The sequence below is a fragment of the Eptatretus burgeri genome, chromosome 6, assembly GCF_056783735.1.
Source record: "Eptatretus burgeri isolate ZD-2024b chromosome 6, Ebu_testis_v1, whole genome shotgun sequence".
Lineage (NCBI taxonomy): Eukaryota > Metazoa > Chordata > Myxini > Myxiniformes > Myxinidae > Eptatretus > Eptatretus burgeri.
The window spans coordinates 93,704,330-93,723,684 of record NC_140966.1 but is presented as its reverse complement, the minus strand read 5'-3'; the positions used below and the strand labels follow the sequence as shown (position 1 = coordinate 93,723,684).

The 19,355-nt window shown below is 42.7% G+C and overlaps 1 protein-coding gene across 8 annotated transcripts in view; it reads left to right on the top strand.

Annotated features, from left to right (window-relative positions):
* Window positions 1–19,355, top strand: part of LOC147025359 (mutS protein homolog 5-like) — a 293,181-nt gene that overhangs the window by 243,185 nt on the left and 30,641 nt on the right. For all 8 annotated transcript variants that reach the window (XM_085886261.1, XM_085886264.1, XM_085886263.1 and 5 more), the window contains 3 exons: window positions 51–237; window positions 6,615–6,741; window positions 15,639–15,788. In XM_085886261.1, the coding sequence (XP_085742387.1) occupies window positions 51–237; window positions 6,615–6,741; window positions 15,639–15,788 (464 nt within the window). The remainder of the gene's footprint in view (window positions 1–50; window positions 238–6,614; window positions 6,742–15,638; window positions 15,789–19,355) is intronic.

Genomic DNA, 19,355 nt, shown 5'->3' with positions numbered 1-19,355 from the left:
CAATTTTTTTTCTGTCGTACTTTTTTTATCCTTTCTGTTTTTGTGTTCAGACCATGAGTTTGAGATCATGATGAAGGTCTATTTGGAAGTGGAATCCCGAACTGGTATCCTGTATCAAACTCTGAACCTGGTTGCTGAGCTTGACTGCCTGCTTGCACTTGCTGCAGCTGCTAGCGAATATGGTTACATTCGCCCTTGCTTCACTTCAGAGCCAGTAGTACGCATCAAGGGTGGCAGGTATTCATTCCTTCCAGCTATTTTCATTCTACTGTCTGTATTTTGTTGTTCTTTCAAGTTTTGTGATTTTACCCTCAATATCTAGGTTATTCACTGAAGGTTTCATCAAATATGACATAAGGTGCAGTTGCATTCAGAATTTATTGTTTCAGATATAGTTCTTACAAATTGTGGGAGTTCGAACACATTCGTACAAATTATAGACATTTATTTACATTTATTTACAAAATGTACACAGACATACAGACAAGGGGGGGGGGGGATGAAATAAAAAAACCTCTCACTCTCTCACCGCAGGCAGGTCTGTGGACTTTGTCTTCTACAGTCTCCTCCTCGGTCTCGCCCCCGCCCCCCACCCCCTGCTCTGTCTGTGATATGTCCCACTGATATTTCCGCAGGGTGCTCAAGGTCCGCCAACAACCCCCTTGAGATAAATGAGATAAATCATCGTGAGATACATATACATATCCTATGTTCGTGATGCCAGGACAATTGATTTTCCTGCCTTTTTGTTTTGCTTTTCTCGGATATTATCATTATATTGCTCAGGCAGGATGGAGTAGTGGTAGCATACCTTTGAGCAGTCTAATCTGAGTAGTGGTAGCATACCTTTGAGCTGTCTAAAAACCCGGGAAGGCTGGGTTTCATTCTCGGTTCAACTATAAATTGTCAGATCGCTACTTTGCAGGGAAGGTCACAGCAGTTGAATCAATGATTGTACCATCTCTCAGATGGAAGTTAAGCTAATGACCCACCTGTCAGCCTTATTTATGAGACAATAAAGATACCACGATGTTTTTTTGACCAAACGAAGGCAATTTATCACCAGCACCCTGACCAACTTCCAAATTCCTGCCCCAACCTATGAGGAACACTATATCAGTGACGCAGTCATGTTACCAGAAATTGTACAAAGCAGCAGTCATGTGTTACGTACAAATGAAATGAATGAATATGGTCGCGGGTCTGGTGGTTACGGTAAATCCCCCTGGCCCAAATGTGGACGGACGGGCGGTTCACACCAGCCAGCCCGGATAACCTAGCAGTTTTCCTTAGAAGGCGAACACGTTGATCCTCAGAGATTATAATGCATCCGGGAGGGTTGGGGTGCAGCACTGGCAGAGCGACGGAGGCATATGGATGCACAAGGGTGGTTTATACTCAAACCCCACGACAAATACACGTACACAGCAACTTAAAATAAATGCGAGATTGAATGAAAATATGAATATTTACAAGGGTAATAATTAAAATGTAATAATAATCGTAAGATAAATTAATCCTAAAGTCGAGACGCCTCTATACACAGACATACAGACAAGGGGGGGATGAAATAAAAAACCTCTCACTCTCTCACCGCAGGCAGCTCTGTGGACTTTGTCTTCTACAGTCTCCTCCCCGGTCTCCCCCCCCCCCACCCCCTGCTCTGTCTGTGATCTGTCCCACTGATATTTCCGCAGGGTGGTCAAGGTCCGCCAGCAACCCCCTTCTGGTAAATCTACCAAAATCATGAATCACTGCTCACCTTCACTCTTTAAGTCCTCTGTTTTCCCACCTTTAAAACAACCTCCCACACTCTCTTCAATCACACTCTTCACTCCAGGTCTTCAAAACAGCTGTTCACCACCCTTCTTATCTTCCCCCATCCAAAACCTTGATCTTTTCTACCCCCGTTAATCCACCCCAAACCCCTATCCTTCAAATTCCCTGCTTTCCTTACTGAAAGTCCCTGTAGTGTCCATCTTGTATACCCCGTGTTCCCTGCCCCATCCCTCTCCCTTCCACCGATCTAATGTCTCTGTTCCCCACTGTTTTGTCCTTCCCTCTCCCACCCCTCTTGTCTCATGCCCCCTTTGCTGTGTGTTGTGTGTTTGCTCTCATATGAGCCTTGACAAGGCATACAAAAAAAAAGAAAATCCTCCCTTTATTCTGGCACTTAGCTTGTCCAGAGATGATCTCTGTGGAACTTTCGAATTGAGGCGCTTCGTCCTGTACATGTAGACTCACCCAAAACGACGCCAAGCCACTCTCGGAGCGGGAAAAATGTACTTCAGGCAATTCGTGAGCGGTATTCAACACCAGGGCTCAGAGACCACCGCGCAGCTTCCCCGTCGATCGTCCTCACCGCCACAGCCGCTTCGCAGAATGGCGCCATCTCTTCAGTGATATACACAAGGCTTCGAGGTCGGTCTCTCACAACCCAACTAAAAGCCAATGGCCAGCGTCTTGCTCCACCACGTGAGCCAATTCACCTCAGCATGAATACGAGAATCGCACCGTCTTCTACATGTGTCGAAGGAAAGCCATTTCATTGAGCAGAGAGGATAGCAAAGCGAGATCCTCCGTCCTAGCCATGTTCCTCTCACAATTCCAACTGCGTCCCTCACCCCAAACTCATGCGTTCGCTCCCCGTCTCTCCTCGACGTCACATCGAACAACCATTCCACCTCCGGGGCATGGCTTGCTCCCACGAAAAACCCGGGAAGGCGGGGCCTCTACCTGCTCAGCACGTTTGGCTAGCTTTTGATATCGTTGTTGTTATAAAAGCACAACTCCATCATTGCTGGTTTGTAATACAAAAACATGGGGAAAAGTCACAGGGGACAATTACATACTGTGGGAAATTATCCTTCATCCCTATCTCAATTAACACCGCACCAACCCCCCATGTGGTGACACGTAACACCGAAGCTCACAGTTTCCATACTTAATTTACATCGAGATGTCTCATACACATCCATGGACCAAGCAACTCTATTCAATCCTAACTTCGCTCTATCTACCCCCACAACCATAACAATATTATTATTTATGGCAGGGAATGAATAATGATATGTAATGATTGGGCCTTTCACCAATGTTAATGAACTCACATGCATTTGACATCTCAGCAGAACTTTCTTGATAAATTTCAAAACAAGTAAACTCCCTCACTCTGTTCATGAAACATTATATAATTATAACGGCACTCGGTAGAGTGTATACCTCCACCAGGCTGAATAGTTTACATTCTGTATCCCACTATGCCTGGTGTTGGCTTCATGGTTAGGGTGGTGGGCTTGGGATCCTAGGATCCTGAGTTCAAATCCCCCTCGGCTGTTGAATTAATACCAGGTGGGGTTTACTCTGCCGGTCATCCTTCTGAGGACGGAAAAATAAGCGCCAGTTTGCTGGTATCCTGTGTTGGAGTGGTGACCTATCCAGGATTGTCCCTAATTGACAAGGAGACTGCTAAGGCAGCACCAATGCTCTGCACAGAGTATGGTCCCACTGGATGGGTTTATTCCACTGATGGGCTGGATCTAAATCGAGACCTGAATCAAAATTGAATCGGCTTGTTCTTGTCAACTACCCAACTCATCCACCAAGTTTTGTCATAACTTGTCCACAACTTTTTTTAAATACTATGCAATATATCGTTTTTGGCCCCATCTCTCAATGTGATGAAAAGCCTGGTGTTGGTTCAGTGGTTGGGGTGGTGGCTTGGGATCCTAGGGTCCTGAGTTCAAGCCCCGTCAGCTGCTGAATTAATACACCAGGGGGTTGACTCAGCCTGTCATCCTTCCGAGGTTGGCGAAATGAGTACCAGTTCCAGTGCATGTACTGATAGAGGTGCACTGCATCAGCGACACAGTCACGCTTCAAGAAATGATAGCTACCCCGGCAGCTAAGCTGCCATACGATCTCACACACACACACACACACACACACACACACACACACACACACACACACACACACACACACAGACACACTGTGATGAAACACTTTAAAAAAAATTTTAATTCTCATGTCCGTAACCAGATCCTGATCTTTACCAAAATTGAATCAATTCTTCCTTGTCACACACTTGGCCTGTCCACCCAGTTTTGCCCGAATTCGTCCACAACTTTTTGAGATATCCTGCTCAAAGACAAACAGACAGGGGTGAAAACATAGCCTCCATCCACCTTCGGTGATGGAGGTAGAGACAGATAAACAAGCTTTACCTCTGCCAACGAAGGTGGACGGAGGTTATGTTTTCACCCCTGTCTGTTTGTCTTTCTGTCTGTCTGTTTGTGAGCAGGACATCTCATAATGTTAAGGATGGATTCGGCCAAAACTTGATGGGCATGTTGGGCGTGTGTCAAGGACGAATTTATTAGATTTTGGTAAAGATCTGGATCTAAATATTAGAATTTTTTTTTTGAAGTATTTCTTCACCATTAAGAGATGAGGCCAAAAAACGATATACATTATAACACGAGATTTCAAAAAGTTATGGATGGGTTATGACAAAACTTGATGGATGAGTTGAGTAGGTGACAAGAACAAACCGATTCGATTTTGTTTCAAGTCCAGATCCAGACCATCGGTGGGATACAACACGTAAACTGTTCGGCATGGTGGAGGTATGCGCTCTCCCGAGTGCCGTTCTCGTCTATACATATTGTTCGTTTTATTGTTATAGTGCCAAAAGATGTGGGATATATAGAGGTTCCCAATTTTTATGGGCTCCTTCATTAGGTTACAATGCCACCCCCAAAGCCATCCATAAAGGGGTAGTGTGTCCTCACAACCCCAAGCGATTATTTTCAGGTGATTAAAACATTTGTGTGATGTTCACCGCAGAAAGGAACATACATTGAAGTTAACTGCAAAGCTTTTTCCAGCGGCTTTCAACTTGCATATTTGTTCAGGTTTTTAAATTGGGTTTTAAACTACACTACATTTGCTCTTTCATTTCCTGCCTGAGAAGCAGACAACTTTATTAACCCATCTGATCCTTCCTGAATTGAAAGGCCATCGGATGTACAGAAATGCCCTCTGGAGAGTATGATCAAAGGTTCCTGAAGAACCATTGGTGATTTGCTCAAGGAGTCGAACATGCTTTACTCAACACCGATTACAGGGTGATAGCCGAGCGAAAGAAGGCATTTGTGGGTAAATCTCATGCGACATCGACTCAATTGTAAGACAAATCCAAGGTGACTTTGGGGGCAGTCCCAATGACATCAAGGCCATCGCCGATGATGTGCACGGACAAATCACTTCAGTATGTGGACAGTTTTACAATAATACAGCTCTCTCCGCATGCCAAGAAAGAAGTGGGCAATGTCCTCTGAAATTGCCACTTAAGGAGACTCAATTTGCTGGCACATTTGCCATACTATTGAAGCAGGTTGGGGAAGATGTGGCAAATGTCTGCCAGCATCTTGACAGTCATATGTGTGACGATCATGGCAGATCGTATAATTTTGTATTTATGAGAACGTCAAAGCTTAATTGAGAATTATGTAGATGTCTGCATCACCCTTTATATTGTGCTTCAGCAGAAAGTTTCCAGCCTTGTGCTGCCTTCGGTTTATCTCACCTCACAGGATGTCTTTGCTAAGATGATAGTTAAAACTCCAGGTGGAGAATGTATGTTGCTTCCTGGTGATTGCTTCTTCATATACATCAATACACCAATTCTCAGGATGTAGTACAGGACAGCTGGAGGTGACAGGGATGAACTGATTAAAGAGAGAAAGCAGTTTTTTGGTGAAGAACTGACTAAGTTGGAAATACAATGATAAAATTAACCTTGACTTTGGTCAAGCTGGGTTATGTATTTTGGGCTATGTTTGTCCATCTGTCTGTTCATCTGTCTGTCTGTGAGCAGGATATCTCAACAGATTATGAACGGATTTGGATGATACTTGGTGGACAGCTTGGGTGTGTTTCAAGGATGAACTGATTCGATCTTGGTGAAGATCCCTATCTGGATCTGGATACGAGAAATATTTAGTTTTTTAAGTGATTCTTCACCATTGAGAAGAACCACAAACCAATATATAGCATGATATCTCAAAACGGTGTGGACAGATTATGATGAAACTTAGTGGATGAGTTTTGTCAGTGACAAGAACAAGCCAATTAGATTTTGGTTAAGGTCCAGATGCAGATCCGGCCGTTGATTTGGAATCAAAACGTTAACTGTTTTACCTGGTGGAGGTATGTGCTCTACCGAGTGTCGTTCTAGCATATCAATGTGTTGGGAAATGTTACATGAATATAATTTAATGTAATTCTTAGCTTGGCTAATGAATGTGTTTTATGGGCAGACATCGCAGATCATGCGAAGTAGGCTGAAAATAAAAAATAATAGTTGCTGTTTCTTGATTATCGTGTGTGTGAGTGTGTGTGTGTGTGTGTGTGTGTGTGTGTGTGTGTGTGTGTGTGTGTGTGTGTGTGTGTGTGCGTGTGTACGTGTGTGTGTGTGCGCGCGCGCGCGTGCACATGCAATTATGCTTCATGGTTGCCAAAATGTAGTACGTATTCAGTTTGCATATCAGTCAGAGGATTCCTATTGATTTAATTGCACATATTATGTTTCTTTGACACTGCCCATGCAGACACCCCTTGGCGGAACTGTGTGTTGATATGTTTGTGCCAAATGATCTGCTGAGCACCGGTGACGGGAGTAAAGTTAAGGTGGTGACTGGGCCCAATGCCAGTGGTAAAAGCATTTATTTGAAACAGGTGAGCTCTTAAACTGCTAATATATGAACTTTCTGTCATTCTTTTCTACAATTTGTTTACTCGAGTCAGTGACTCAGACTCATGTGCGACTCAAGTCATTTTTATTTTACTTGGACTTGACTTGGACTTGGAAAACATAACTCGAGACTTGATTTGAGCAACTTGGTGTTTTTGACTTGTGACTTGAACTATCGACAATCTTCTTTGTCAGTCCCTGAAAATTTAGTCTGAATTTTAACCAGAGTTGGTGTCAAAGCCACCCAATGCTCACCTGTTTATACATTTATCGTTTTTAAAAGACTCGTCTAATAATTGATATTTTTTTATAAAGCATTGCAGTGAAGTCTGATCCAAATAATTTTAAAGCAAAATATGTATTTGTATATTGTAATCAGTAACAAGAGCGCAAGTGAGCACAATATATGCCCGAACAAGAAGGTATATACAGAATTGTGCTACTACATGGAAAACAGCATCCTGGTTGCCATGGCAACCACTTTAGATGACTAACGTATGTCACGACACACCGGCTCCACAGTCTGTACCTAAGTACCAAATATGAAACGTGAAAGTTGAAAACTTTGGGAGTTAGAGTGTGGACAGGAACGGATGGAAAACAGCATGCTGGTTGCCATGGCAACCACTTTCGATGACGAACGTATGTCGCAACACACCATCTCCATAGTCTGTGCCGATGTACCAAATATGAAACGTGAAAGTTTCAAACTTTGAGAGTTAGAGTGCGGACAGGAACGGACGGACGGACAGACACAGACAGACAGACGGACGGAGGACACATAATACACCCCGACATATATATATATATATATATATATATATATATATATATATATATATATATATATATATATATATATATATATGGCATATAAAAAATAGTGTGGTAGATAAAAACATTAGAAAGGAAAAAAAACTTGCAACATGAATTTTAGCATTTTCACGCTCACGCTCACGCCGGGGGTATCGCTATAGCTCTCTGTTCTTCGAACAGGCGAGCTAAAAAATCCAGGCAGTGGTGCTGCCACACACTACATACATTGCTCATGCACAGATATCACATTTAAGCCTATCGCGATCTGCCGATGCTCACTCCTTGCATCTCTACAGAGGTCAGTGCGTATCTCACCGGCTTCAACACAAAAATATCTTCTTACTGCTTTTGACCTACATCGGCCTACTGTGTACATGACGTGAGGTAAACAAAATATATGGCTACAGTGCATTGTATTGATACCATCATCACGACTCTTATTCTTCTGAACAATGCATCAAATATAATCCTAAGGAAGTAGAAAGTTACGTGTGAACTCTACACTAATGAACAAAGTATTGTATATCAGTGACTGGAAAAGAGATTCACGTAATATTTGATGTAGAAAGAATTCCATTGAGTGTTGGAAGAAAAAAAACAGTCAATAATTAGCTGTAACAAATCATTTAAGCACAATTTTTGGAATGGTTGTTTTACTATTCTATTTCACTACTTCCAAAGTTCTTTTAATAAATGATATTATTTAACTACAGGTAAGGCTGAGGGAACCATTTGGGACCGAGAAACCGTCTGCCCAGAGCATAACCTGTTCTTTATCCTTGATCTTGGTCTACCTTTTTCTATCCAAGGTCAAGGCTCATGGAAGAGCAAGAACACAGAACAGATCAGGGTGCAGCAGACCAAAGGAACAGCAAAAAGAGAGAGGGAAAACACCAACAGTAGGGTTGAGGGACAAAATAGAGGGAGACTTGGACAATTAGATATGTATATGTGTGGAGGAATGAGGGGTATGGGAGGATGCACAGAGTGGACAAGATGGATACAGAAGCAAACTCTCAGGAAGGAAAAACTGGAAACTTGGAAAGAGTTGGGGAGAGGTGGGAGGGGGGATTAACAGGCATGTAAAAGATCATATTTTGGATGCAATGATGGCGAAGAGCTCTCTTGAAGACCTGGAGTGAAGAATGAGATTGAAGAGAATACAGAAAGTTGGTTCTACAGGGTGTTTACAAAGTGGCATTATACCCCACCCCCAAATTATTATCTACCCTGGTATGTTTCATATATATATATATATATATATATATATATATATATATATATATATATATATATATATATATATATATATATATATATATATATATATATACAGTGGGGAGAACAAGTATTTGATACACTGCCGATTTTGCAGGTTTTCCCATTTACAAAGCACGTAGAGGTCTGTAATTTTTATCATAGGTACACTTCAACTGTGAAAGATGGAATCTAAAACAAAAATCCTGAAATTCACATTGTATGATTTTAAAATAATAATTTTGCATTTTATTGCATGAAATAAGTATTTGATCACCTACCAACCAGTAAGAATTCCGGCTCTCACAGACCTGTTAGTTTTGTTTTTAAGAAGCCCTCCCATTCTCCACTCATTACCTGTATTAACTGCACCTGTTTGAACTCGTTATCTGCATAAAAGACAGCTGTCCACACTCAATCAATCAGGCTCCAACCTCTCCACAATAGGCAAGACCAGAGAGCTGTCTAAGGACATCAGGGACAAAATTGTAGATTTGCACAAGGCTGGGATGGGCTACAGGACAAGAGGCAAGCAGCTTGGTGAGAAGGCAACAACTGTTGGCGCAATTATTTGAAAATGGAAGAAGGTCAGATAACAGTCAATCTCCCTCGGTCTGGGGCTCCATGCAAGATCTCACCTCGTGGAGCCTCAATGATCATGAAAAAGGTGAAGGATCAGCTCAGAACTACACGGCAGGACCTGGTCAATGACCTGAAGAGAGCTGGGACCACAGTATCAAAGAAAACCATAAGTAACACACTATGCCATCATGGATTAAAATCTTACAGCGCACGCAAGGTCCCTCTGCTCAAGCCAGCACATGTCCAGGCCCGTCTGAAGTTTGCCAATGACCATCTGGATGATCCAGAGGAAGAATGGGAGAAGGTCATGTGGTCTGATGAAACCAAAATAGAGCTTTTTGGTTTAAACTCCACTCGCCGTGTTTGGAGGAAGAAGAAGGATGAGTACAACCCCAAGAACACCATCCCAACCGTGAAGCATGGAGGTGGAAACGTCATTCTTTGGGGATGCTTTTCTGCAAAGGGGACAGGACGACTGCACCGTATTGAGGGAAGGATGGATGGGGCCATGTATCGTGAGATCTTGGCCAACAACCTCCTTCCCTCAACAAGAGCATTGAAGTTGGGGCGTGGCTGGGTCTTCCAGCATGACAACGACCCGAAACACACAGCCAGGGCAACTAAGGAGTGGCTCCGTAAGAAGCATCTCAAGGTCCTGGAGTGGCCTCGCCAGTCTCCAGACCTGAACACAATAGAAAATCTTTGAAGGGAGCTGAAAGTCTGTGTTGCCCAGCGACAGCCCCGAAACCTGAAGGATCTGGAGAAGATCTGCATGGAGGAGTGGGCCAAAATCCCTGCTGCAGTCTGTGCAAACCTGCTTAAGAACTACAGGAAACGTCTGATCTCTGTAATTGTAAACAAAGGTTTCTGCACCAAATATTAAGTTCTGTTTTTCTGATGTATCAAATACTTATTTCATGCAATAAAATGCAAATTAATCATTTAAAAATCATACAATGTGAATTTCAGGATTTTTGTTTTAGATTCCATCTTTCACAGTTGAAGTGTACCTATGATAAAAATTACAGACCTCTACGTGCTTTGTAAATGGGAAAACCTGCAAAATCGGCAGTGTATCAAATATTTGTTCTCCCCAATATATATATATATATATATATATATATATATATATATATATATATATATATATATATATATATATATATATATATATATATATATATATATATATATATATATATATATATATATATATATATATGTGTGTGTGTTCAATGTTCATGTTAATCTTAATATTGACGTTAATGTTAAGCTTAATTAATGTTAGCCTTTTCTCTTATAGGTATGCTACTGTGATCCCTATAAGAATAAAATGGCAGGCCAAAGTAACTATTCGGTTCAAGAACGTACAGTAATGAGCATGTGGGCTCACTCACGACCTCACACAGAAAAGATTATGTTGGTTGACATTCAAAACAACTTTGATTCATATTTTATATTTGTACCTCTTGTGTGTTCATTGTATTCATTTATCAAGTTCTGCTGAGGGGGGTAACAGGACTTTGTAAACACCCTGTACAGGCAGTTTAAAAAAACATAAACGAATGAGTGAGGTGAGCAGTCATTCTGGATTTTGTGAGTTTCATCAGAAGAGGTTTGCTGGTGGACCATGCACACATTTAGACTCCTTGGTGGGACAAAGCAAGGAAAGGATGCAAGAGCAGAAAGGAGGTGGCAGAATACATAGACCACCTACCTGTCTGTGATGGCAAAGTGATAGGCCCATAAACTCTGCTTCATTGCGGGAGGATCCAATGATATTGAAGGCCTTGGTTTCCATGACGTCATGCTGAGCAAGGTATGAGGAAGGGGCGCCAGCCAAAAGGGGAGAACAATACTCCATCAACCTCCAGATGAAGGCTTTGTAGTTGGATAAGAGTTCACATTTGACAAGGAATTACTTTGCAAGACGGAGGATTTCCAGTTGGCGACTGGCTTTCCTATCATCAAATACTGCACACCAAAAGACGTTTCATTTGGCTTTTAAAATAATGAGTTTGTTCATGAAAAAAAAAAATTTTAATAAAAGAAAGCATCCCAAAGGAAAATAGAAAGCATCACAACTCAAATGAACCTTGACAGAAACGACAATTTGTAAAAAAAAATGTAAAATTTATTAAGTAATCTTATCCTCATAATAAAGGTTTGTTGAAAATTTGATGACAAAAGCTCAAATGGAAAAAATGTTATGGCCTGGGCAAACAGACAGACAGACAAACAAACAACCACTCATAGACATGTACTTACGAAATCAGTCACTGTGTCCTTCATCTTTGGATCTCAAAAACCATAGACTTTCAGCTTTTGATTGGTGAACCAATTAAGTTTGGTTTTTTGTACACACTGTCGAGGCTCGCATGAGAGCTAACACACAGAACGTACAACAAGGGGGAAGCAGGAGACGAGAGGGGTGGGAGAGGGAAGGAAAAAAACATTGTGGAGCAGAGACATGAGGACATCTGTGGAAGGGAGAGGGATGGGGTGGAGTACATGGGGTAAACAAGATGGACACTGCAGGGACTTGGGTCCTTACATGACAGGGACTTTCAGGAAGGAAGGCAGGCAATTTGAAGGAGGTGGGTTTGGGGTGGATTAGTGGGGGTAGAAAAGATCGAGGTTTTGAATGGAGGTAGATAAGACATGGTGGTGCACAGCTGTTTTAAAGACCTGGTGGGAATAGTGGGATTGAAGAGTGTGGGAGTTTGTTCCAAAGGTGGGAAAAAGATGAATGAAAGAGTGAATGTCAGCAGTGATTCACTATTGATTGAGCAGATTTGTGATTTTGGCAGTTTTACCAAAAGGGGGTTGCTGGTGGACCTTAAGCACCCAGCGGAAATATGGGGGGGGGGATATCGCAGACAGAGTGGGGGGGGGGCAAAGCCGGGGAGGAGATGGGTGAAGACAGAAAGACCACCGACCTGCCTGCAGTGAGAAAGTGAAAGACCCAAAGACTCAGCCTCATTGCGGAGATACCAATGATCCTAAATGCCTTGGTTTCCAGAGTGTGAAGCCAAGAAAGGTGAGAGGTGGGAGCACCAGCCAAGAGGAGAGAACAGTACTCCATCAGGTTGTGGATGAAAGCTTTGTACGTGGTCAGGAGCTCAGTTGTGCCAAGGAAAGACTTTGCATGATGGAGGATGCCCAGTCGGCGACTGGCTTTGGAAGCCAGGTTAGAAATGTGGCTTTTCCAGGAAAGATCATGGCAGATAGTGAGAACCAGAAGCTTGAATGAAAGGAGTTCTTAAAGAGGATTGTTGAAAAATAGATGGAGGGTTTCAGATGGTCCTATCGGTGAGACACAGTGAGAGTGTGAGATTTGTTAGGATTGAAAGACATGGTCCATGTGTTGGACCAGTTTGTGATTTTTATCCAGATCTGCAGAGAGTGAAGCATCTGCTGCTTGCCGATCTGAGGGATGACAGATGGTATGGCAGGCAAAGGGTCGAGTCATCTGAAAAGAGATAAAGAGGATTTTCCAAACAGTCAGAGTGACCCAATATGCAAAACCTGTTCAAATTTCAAGTCAATGGGATGAGGTTTAATGATTTTATGCAACCTTGACCTTTGACCTTTTGACCTCAAACAAACAGCCTTCTAGCTTTTGTTGAATCAATTAATTGACCCAATATGCAAATTCTGTTCAAATTTCAAGTCGATGACATGGAAATTGATAACTTTGTAACCTTGACCCTTTGACCGCAAACAATAGGCTTCAATGACCCAACATTCAAACTCTGCTCAAATTTGAAGACAATCGGATGAAAATTGACGAGTTATGTGACCTTGACCTTTGACATTTCAACCCAATTATTAATTTGTCTTCTCCATTTTCTCATAATAAAGGTTTGTTGAAAAAATTCGATGGCAGAAGCTCAAATGGAAAATCAATGTTATGGCATGGGCAAATGCACGCACACACACACACACACACACACACACACACACACACACACACACACACACACTTTGAGACCTGGTCGAGGTCTATTCCATCTCCTGAAACCCACCCCCGTGTGGAGATCGCAACCAAATACAGGAACTTGCATGGGCATGCACAGTGCACACACACAAAAGTGGGTACTTTGAGACCTCGGAGTGTTCTGTTCCACCTTCTGAAATCCACATATGGAGATAACAACCAACGACACACGCACACACGCTATTGCAACCCCCCCACCCCCCTCCACACACACACACACACACACACACACACACACACACACACACACACACACACACACACACACACACACACACACACACACACACACACACACAAACGAAGATGGGTACTTTGAGATCTGGGAGTGTTCTGTTCCACCTTCTGAAATCCACATATGGAGATAACATCCAACGACACACACAGACGCTATTGAAAAACCCCATCTCCCACTGCGCAGGTTGACAGGCAAATAAAATGACTTCAGGCTTAACTATAACAACTTGACTTGGGCTTGAAAAAATGACTTGGGACTTCAGTGGGACTTGACCATAATGACTTCAGTTTTGCTTGTGACTTGAAAAAAAAATGTTTCAATTCTAATATTTTATTTTAGGATGGAAACCCAGAATATAAATATTAAGGTTAACAGTCTGCAGAAGAAAAGAAGGAAGGAAAATTGATTGGTAGAGAAGAGAACTCATTAAAAGTACTTGGAGCAATGGAGGAAAGATGGACAAACATGGCTTGGACAATGTTGGACGGAGCATGTGCCTCCATGCTGAATGTCTCGAGGCTGAAGCACTCACATTTGTATGGCAGTGAGCCATGAGCAGTGAATCAAACCTTATAATATGGATCTTTATAATGAATTGAGCTCCACCAAAAACAGTGAAATTTCTGATTCTCTGTGCAGAGTATGATCCTGATAGATGCATTTCTTTGTTTCGAGCTTTTTCTCTTGTAAGTTATTTTTTGCAGTTTCTTTCCATTGGTGTGATGTCCAAAGACCATTGTTCTAATTTACATCTAACATGTGAGCACCAATCTAAAAGTACCAGGACCTGCCCACGTCCAACTGAACACCAAAAAGTCATGGAACTCGGATTTATCTCTATGAACAATCCATTATAAAACTTCACTAATGATTGTACTTTGTTTACTGATTGTAGTACCACATCTGTGAAATGTATTGTCAAGTTGTATTTGCATCTAAAGGGGCATCTCCAGTTGGATGCTACACATAATATAACATTCAATCGCAACTAATACATTGTACTGCTCAGTCTTTCTTTGTTTTCTAGCATCTGTGGCTCATATACAGTATAAAAGTAATGTTATTACAAAGTGGGCTCACAGGAAATGCTCAGATATATGATATTTGACTTTCATTGTCTTAGTTTGTGTTTAATTCCCTTTTGTTCATTGAAAATATGGAAACCATCATTCTTTATGAACTAAAATTAAATAGAGCAAGCATGGGGGTAGGGGTGACAAAATATCTCCCCTTTGTTCAAAATGTATATTCTAAAGCAGGAGTGTCTGGCCGTCCCTGAATTACTTCCTCAGTTTCGGGGCTAGCCCCACCAAACCTTCTGTTGAACGTCTTGTGGTCCCAGTGGATGAACGTGAAGCTGGTATTAGCATTTGCTGGCATTAGCTGATACATGTTTGTTTTTTAATCTCACGGTGTCATTTGATGAAGTTTTTGATCACCAGTACACTGGACAAAATGGAAATTCCTATCCTAACTCACATGAGGCACAGCCACGTCCTCCACAAATCGTGCAAGCAGCTGCTGTATTTCTCATACGCTTGCAACGGATCCATTGGGTGGTATACACTGAGGGATCATTGTTCTGCACCTTTAATTGTGCAATCTCTTTGTTTTGATTTTGTAACGACCCAAAGGAAAAAATTTACATCTTTGAAATAAGCCTCCATTTTTAGCGCTGGGGAACATGAGCATGTAATTGTTCATTCATCATTAGCATTTGAGGAATGCATTACATCTTCTATGACCTGATTGTTGCTCCCATCTTCACATAACGCTCATGATGCTGAGATCATGGATTCAAATCTTAATATACTATGTTGATGTGTCAGTTGTCTCCTAATGTCCTTGTGTTTCATTTGGAAGCATGCTGATGTCTCATATTTCCTTGTCCTTCGTGTGATATATTATGTAACAGGCCAACCATGACCCTTATATCAAAAAAGTTGTGCAGGTTAGAGTTCTGATGCTTTGCCTTTCTTATTATGCAGGTTGGACTCATTGTGGCTATGGCCTTCATTGGCAGCTTTGTTCCTGCAGAAGAGGTGGAGCTGGGACCGCTAGATGGCATATATTCACGCATCCACACCTGTGAATCAATGTCACTTGGTCTCTCCACCTTCGCTATCGAGTTGAAACAGGTGTTCCATCTTCTTCGAACCTCTCCCTGGGTTGTGTTCAGCACTGCTCTGTCACTGGAATGATACATTTTTCTCTCATTTATTTGTCACTTTGTTTTCTAATTTTATATATCTATATATATATATAAAGTTGAAAGTGTGTCTGTGTGTTTCTCTGTGATCTATGCACGCGAAAAGTACTGGACTGATCCTCACCAAACTTCACATGCTGACAGAACATGTACCCGGGAGTGTCCCGATGTAAAAGAATTGTACTTCCGACTTCCGCTTTCCGAATTATGACGTCATCACCTGATTTCGTAACGTTAATTTTTCAAGTTCAGCCGATTGACATGGGGCCAACGCCATATACAATATATCTAACATATTATTTTAAGTTTTTGTTTGTTTGTTTGACTGTACGCGCTAATCTCCTGAAAGATGAAAGATAGGAGCTAACCACTGAAACAAAAGATGTCGGGATGGGCCCCGGGAAGGTTATAGGCTATGTGGAAAGGCCCCTCAGCCAGGGGGGGGGAGGGTGTGTGTTTCCCCCTCACCAACCCCCTTAGCCTATGACTGCCGTGGCCCAATAGGGAACTGATACTGTGCTGGCGTCAGACATGTGTATAGAAGATAAATTCATTCAAAAAGAACCCGGGCAGCGCCGGGTGCATTCACCTAATATACATATATAATATATACATATATATTGTTACGGCTGTGGAAATTCGCAGGGCACCATATAGGTCCTTAGATCAGTTATGCCGATAAGTCTGTGTTCAGATAGATTTCCCCACCGATGTCGAAAGGGATTATTCGTGTAACCCAGCTGTGAATCTTCAGTTAGCCGTTTTTCTTTTACTATCGTTATTTTGGACCAACCGCTTCACAACACCCACCTCCACCACCAACATCGCTCTCATCAACTGCTTCACAACAACCACCTCCACCACCAACATTGCTCTCAACAACCGCTTCACAACAACCACCTCCACCACCAACATCGCTCTCAACAACCGCTTCACAACAACCACCTCCACCACCAACATCGCTCTCAACAACTGCTTCAGCACAACCACCTTAACCACCACTGCCCAAACACACCACCCTCACGACCACCACAAAACACCAGCCACGCCAACCACACTACCACCGCATTTCCACCTCTGCACATGGTTGCGAGAAGCCGGGCATTCATCGGGGGGAGAACGGACGACGGCCTCACCCCTCCCCCCAACAACAAACACGTGCGGAAAAGAAGCAACGATCGGTAAAAGAAGGTAAACGAAAAACCCCGATTCGGCGAGGAAAACGCCCTTCTTCTGGAAGTTTCGCGCGCGTGCTGGAAGAAGGGGGGGTGAAAGGGAGCGGCGAGGTGCCGTGGAAATAAAAGGGCGCATTGAACGCAAGTTGAAGAAGGAGTCGGCGCTGGAGGTTGTGTGTGTGGAGAAAAGGGGAAGGAGTCGGCGCTGGAGGTTGTGTGTGTGGAGAAATGAGGAAGGAGTCGGCGCTGGAGGTTGTGTGTGTGGAGAAATGAGGAAGGAGTCGGCGCTGGAGGTTGTGTGTGTGGAGAAAAGGGGAAGGAGTCGGCGCTGGAGGTTGTGTGAGTGGAGAAAAGGGGAAAGAGTCATGTTGGAGTTGTGGGCAGTGTATGGAGCCGTGGTGGGGGACTGGAGAGAGCGCAGCGAAGCCAAGGCGCAACCTGCCGCACCGTGCCTTGCCGTGAGTAGTTGGAGAGGGGACGTCGAGGGTCGCCCCAGCAAGTCACCACGAGGGTGAAGGTAGCCAGCCCGGTCTCTTGGAGCCTTTGCGGTCTACACGGCTCCGTGTTCATAAAGACCCCAAGGGGTCCAGTCTACCCCTCGTCTGTCCTGGGGTTTTTCCTTTGTTTCTTTTGCATGAATGTTGTGGCGCCATGTCTGAAAGTAGAACTGTCGATAAGTGACTGTACATAATAAATAGACGGTGGTAGCTCTTTGTCTTGCCCGCGTCTTGTCCCTACCCCCATTCATTGCATGATTAAATACGTGCATTGTTTGCATGCATGACTGCATTCCCGCATCTTTGACCGTATATCGTGCATGTTTGGTTGTGAAATTAATGTGCTTTTTAAATGTTAACCCGTTCCTTGCGTCCTCTTTCCCAAATTGAACTGCCATATTGCACACGGAATATTGTTGGTTTTTAAATAGCCGATAAAAGTGATCGGGTCCAACGGGGCTGCGCGATAATACCCCGCTCGGTTATCCCAAAACGAAGCGAGCTGCTTAAGCGGCTCATTTCCAAGCGGCCCCGTTGATGTACAATCTCTCGGTAATCTACCCGCGCGATTAATTAGGTAAATCGAAGAATTGGCGATCGGACCGTGTAGCGCGCGGGTAGAGTACGGACAAGGTTGTGGTGTGGTTGAAAACACACCCATGGCTAGTTTTCGGCGTTGATCCGGAAAGCCGCAACTGGATTGTCCGTTCGGTGGGCGAAGCGGCCGCGATTGGTTAAACACAGTCGTTCGCACGCCGGCGGGCGGGAAACCACAACAATATATATATATATATATATATATATATATATATATATATATATATATATATATATATATATATATATATATATATATATATATATCATAGACTCCTATAGAGAAGGACTGGAACCTCCCATGCTCGGGGTTTGTAACTTGAGTCTGAAGGATTAACTTGAGTCCGGGGCTAAAATGACTTCTAGAAGGGCTGGAGACACCATCTCGGGATCCATATAGGGGTTTTTGAGGACGGCGAGTTCAATAGTGTCATTTTCAACACCACCTGAGGTCATCTGCAAGGTCAAAAGGTCATATTTCAAGGTCAAATTACTGAATTTTGGTATTTTTTGCCCGTTTTTGTGTCTAACTCATAAACGGTGAGAGATGGCTGATTGTAATGAGATGCAAGTGTGTAGAGCTGTCAAACTTTGATATTTATTGTCATATATCGTATCACATAAACATTATATGCATGTCACAACACTATGCCTATTACAACTATGTCTATGTCTGTCACTAGTTGGAGAGCTTTTCTTGCCTCCTGAGGAATCCCAAAGCTTTTTCTTTGTCACTTACATTGAGGACATGAGCTTTCAATAGAATGTTAGCTAAAGTAGTACATGCAGCATTACTACTAGCTAAAGGTGCATCTACAGAGGAAAACAGCTCAGCAAAATGAAATCGGCAACACATTTTAGTCTTGTCATACAAATTATAGGCATTATGTACAAAAAAGACGGTTGACATAGTCGGCACACTCAATCCACCTCTATTCAAATTATCTCGAAACTCAGATGACACCTCGTTACCATCTTCATCATCAATGATCTCCTCCATACTCGTGCTATCGCCATATTTATGAACAAGGTGTCTGGCCAAATAAACTACTTTATGCTTAAGGGCATCGTCAGACCCCAAGAGATCGTGAGTGTCTTGAGGAGTAATCTCATCAATGAGTTCACTTTGCTCATCTGGATTTATGGAAGTTGTACAGTTCTTGTCGCAATAAATCACACGAGAACTAGATTCGGACATAATGTCATGCTTAATGAGTGTTTGCAAAT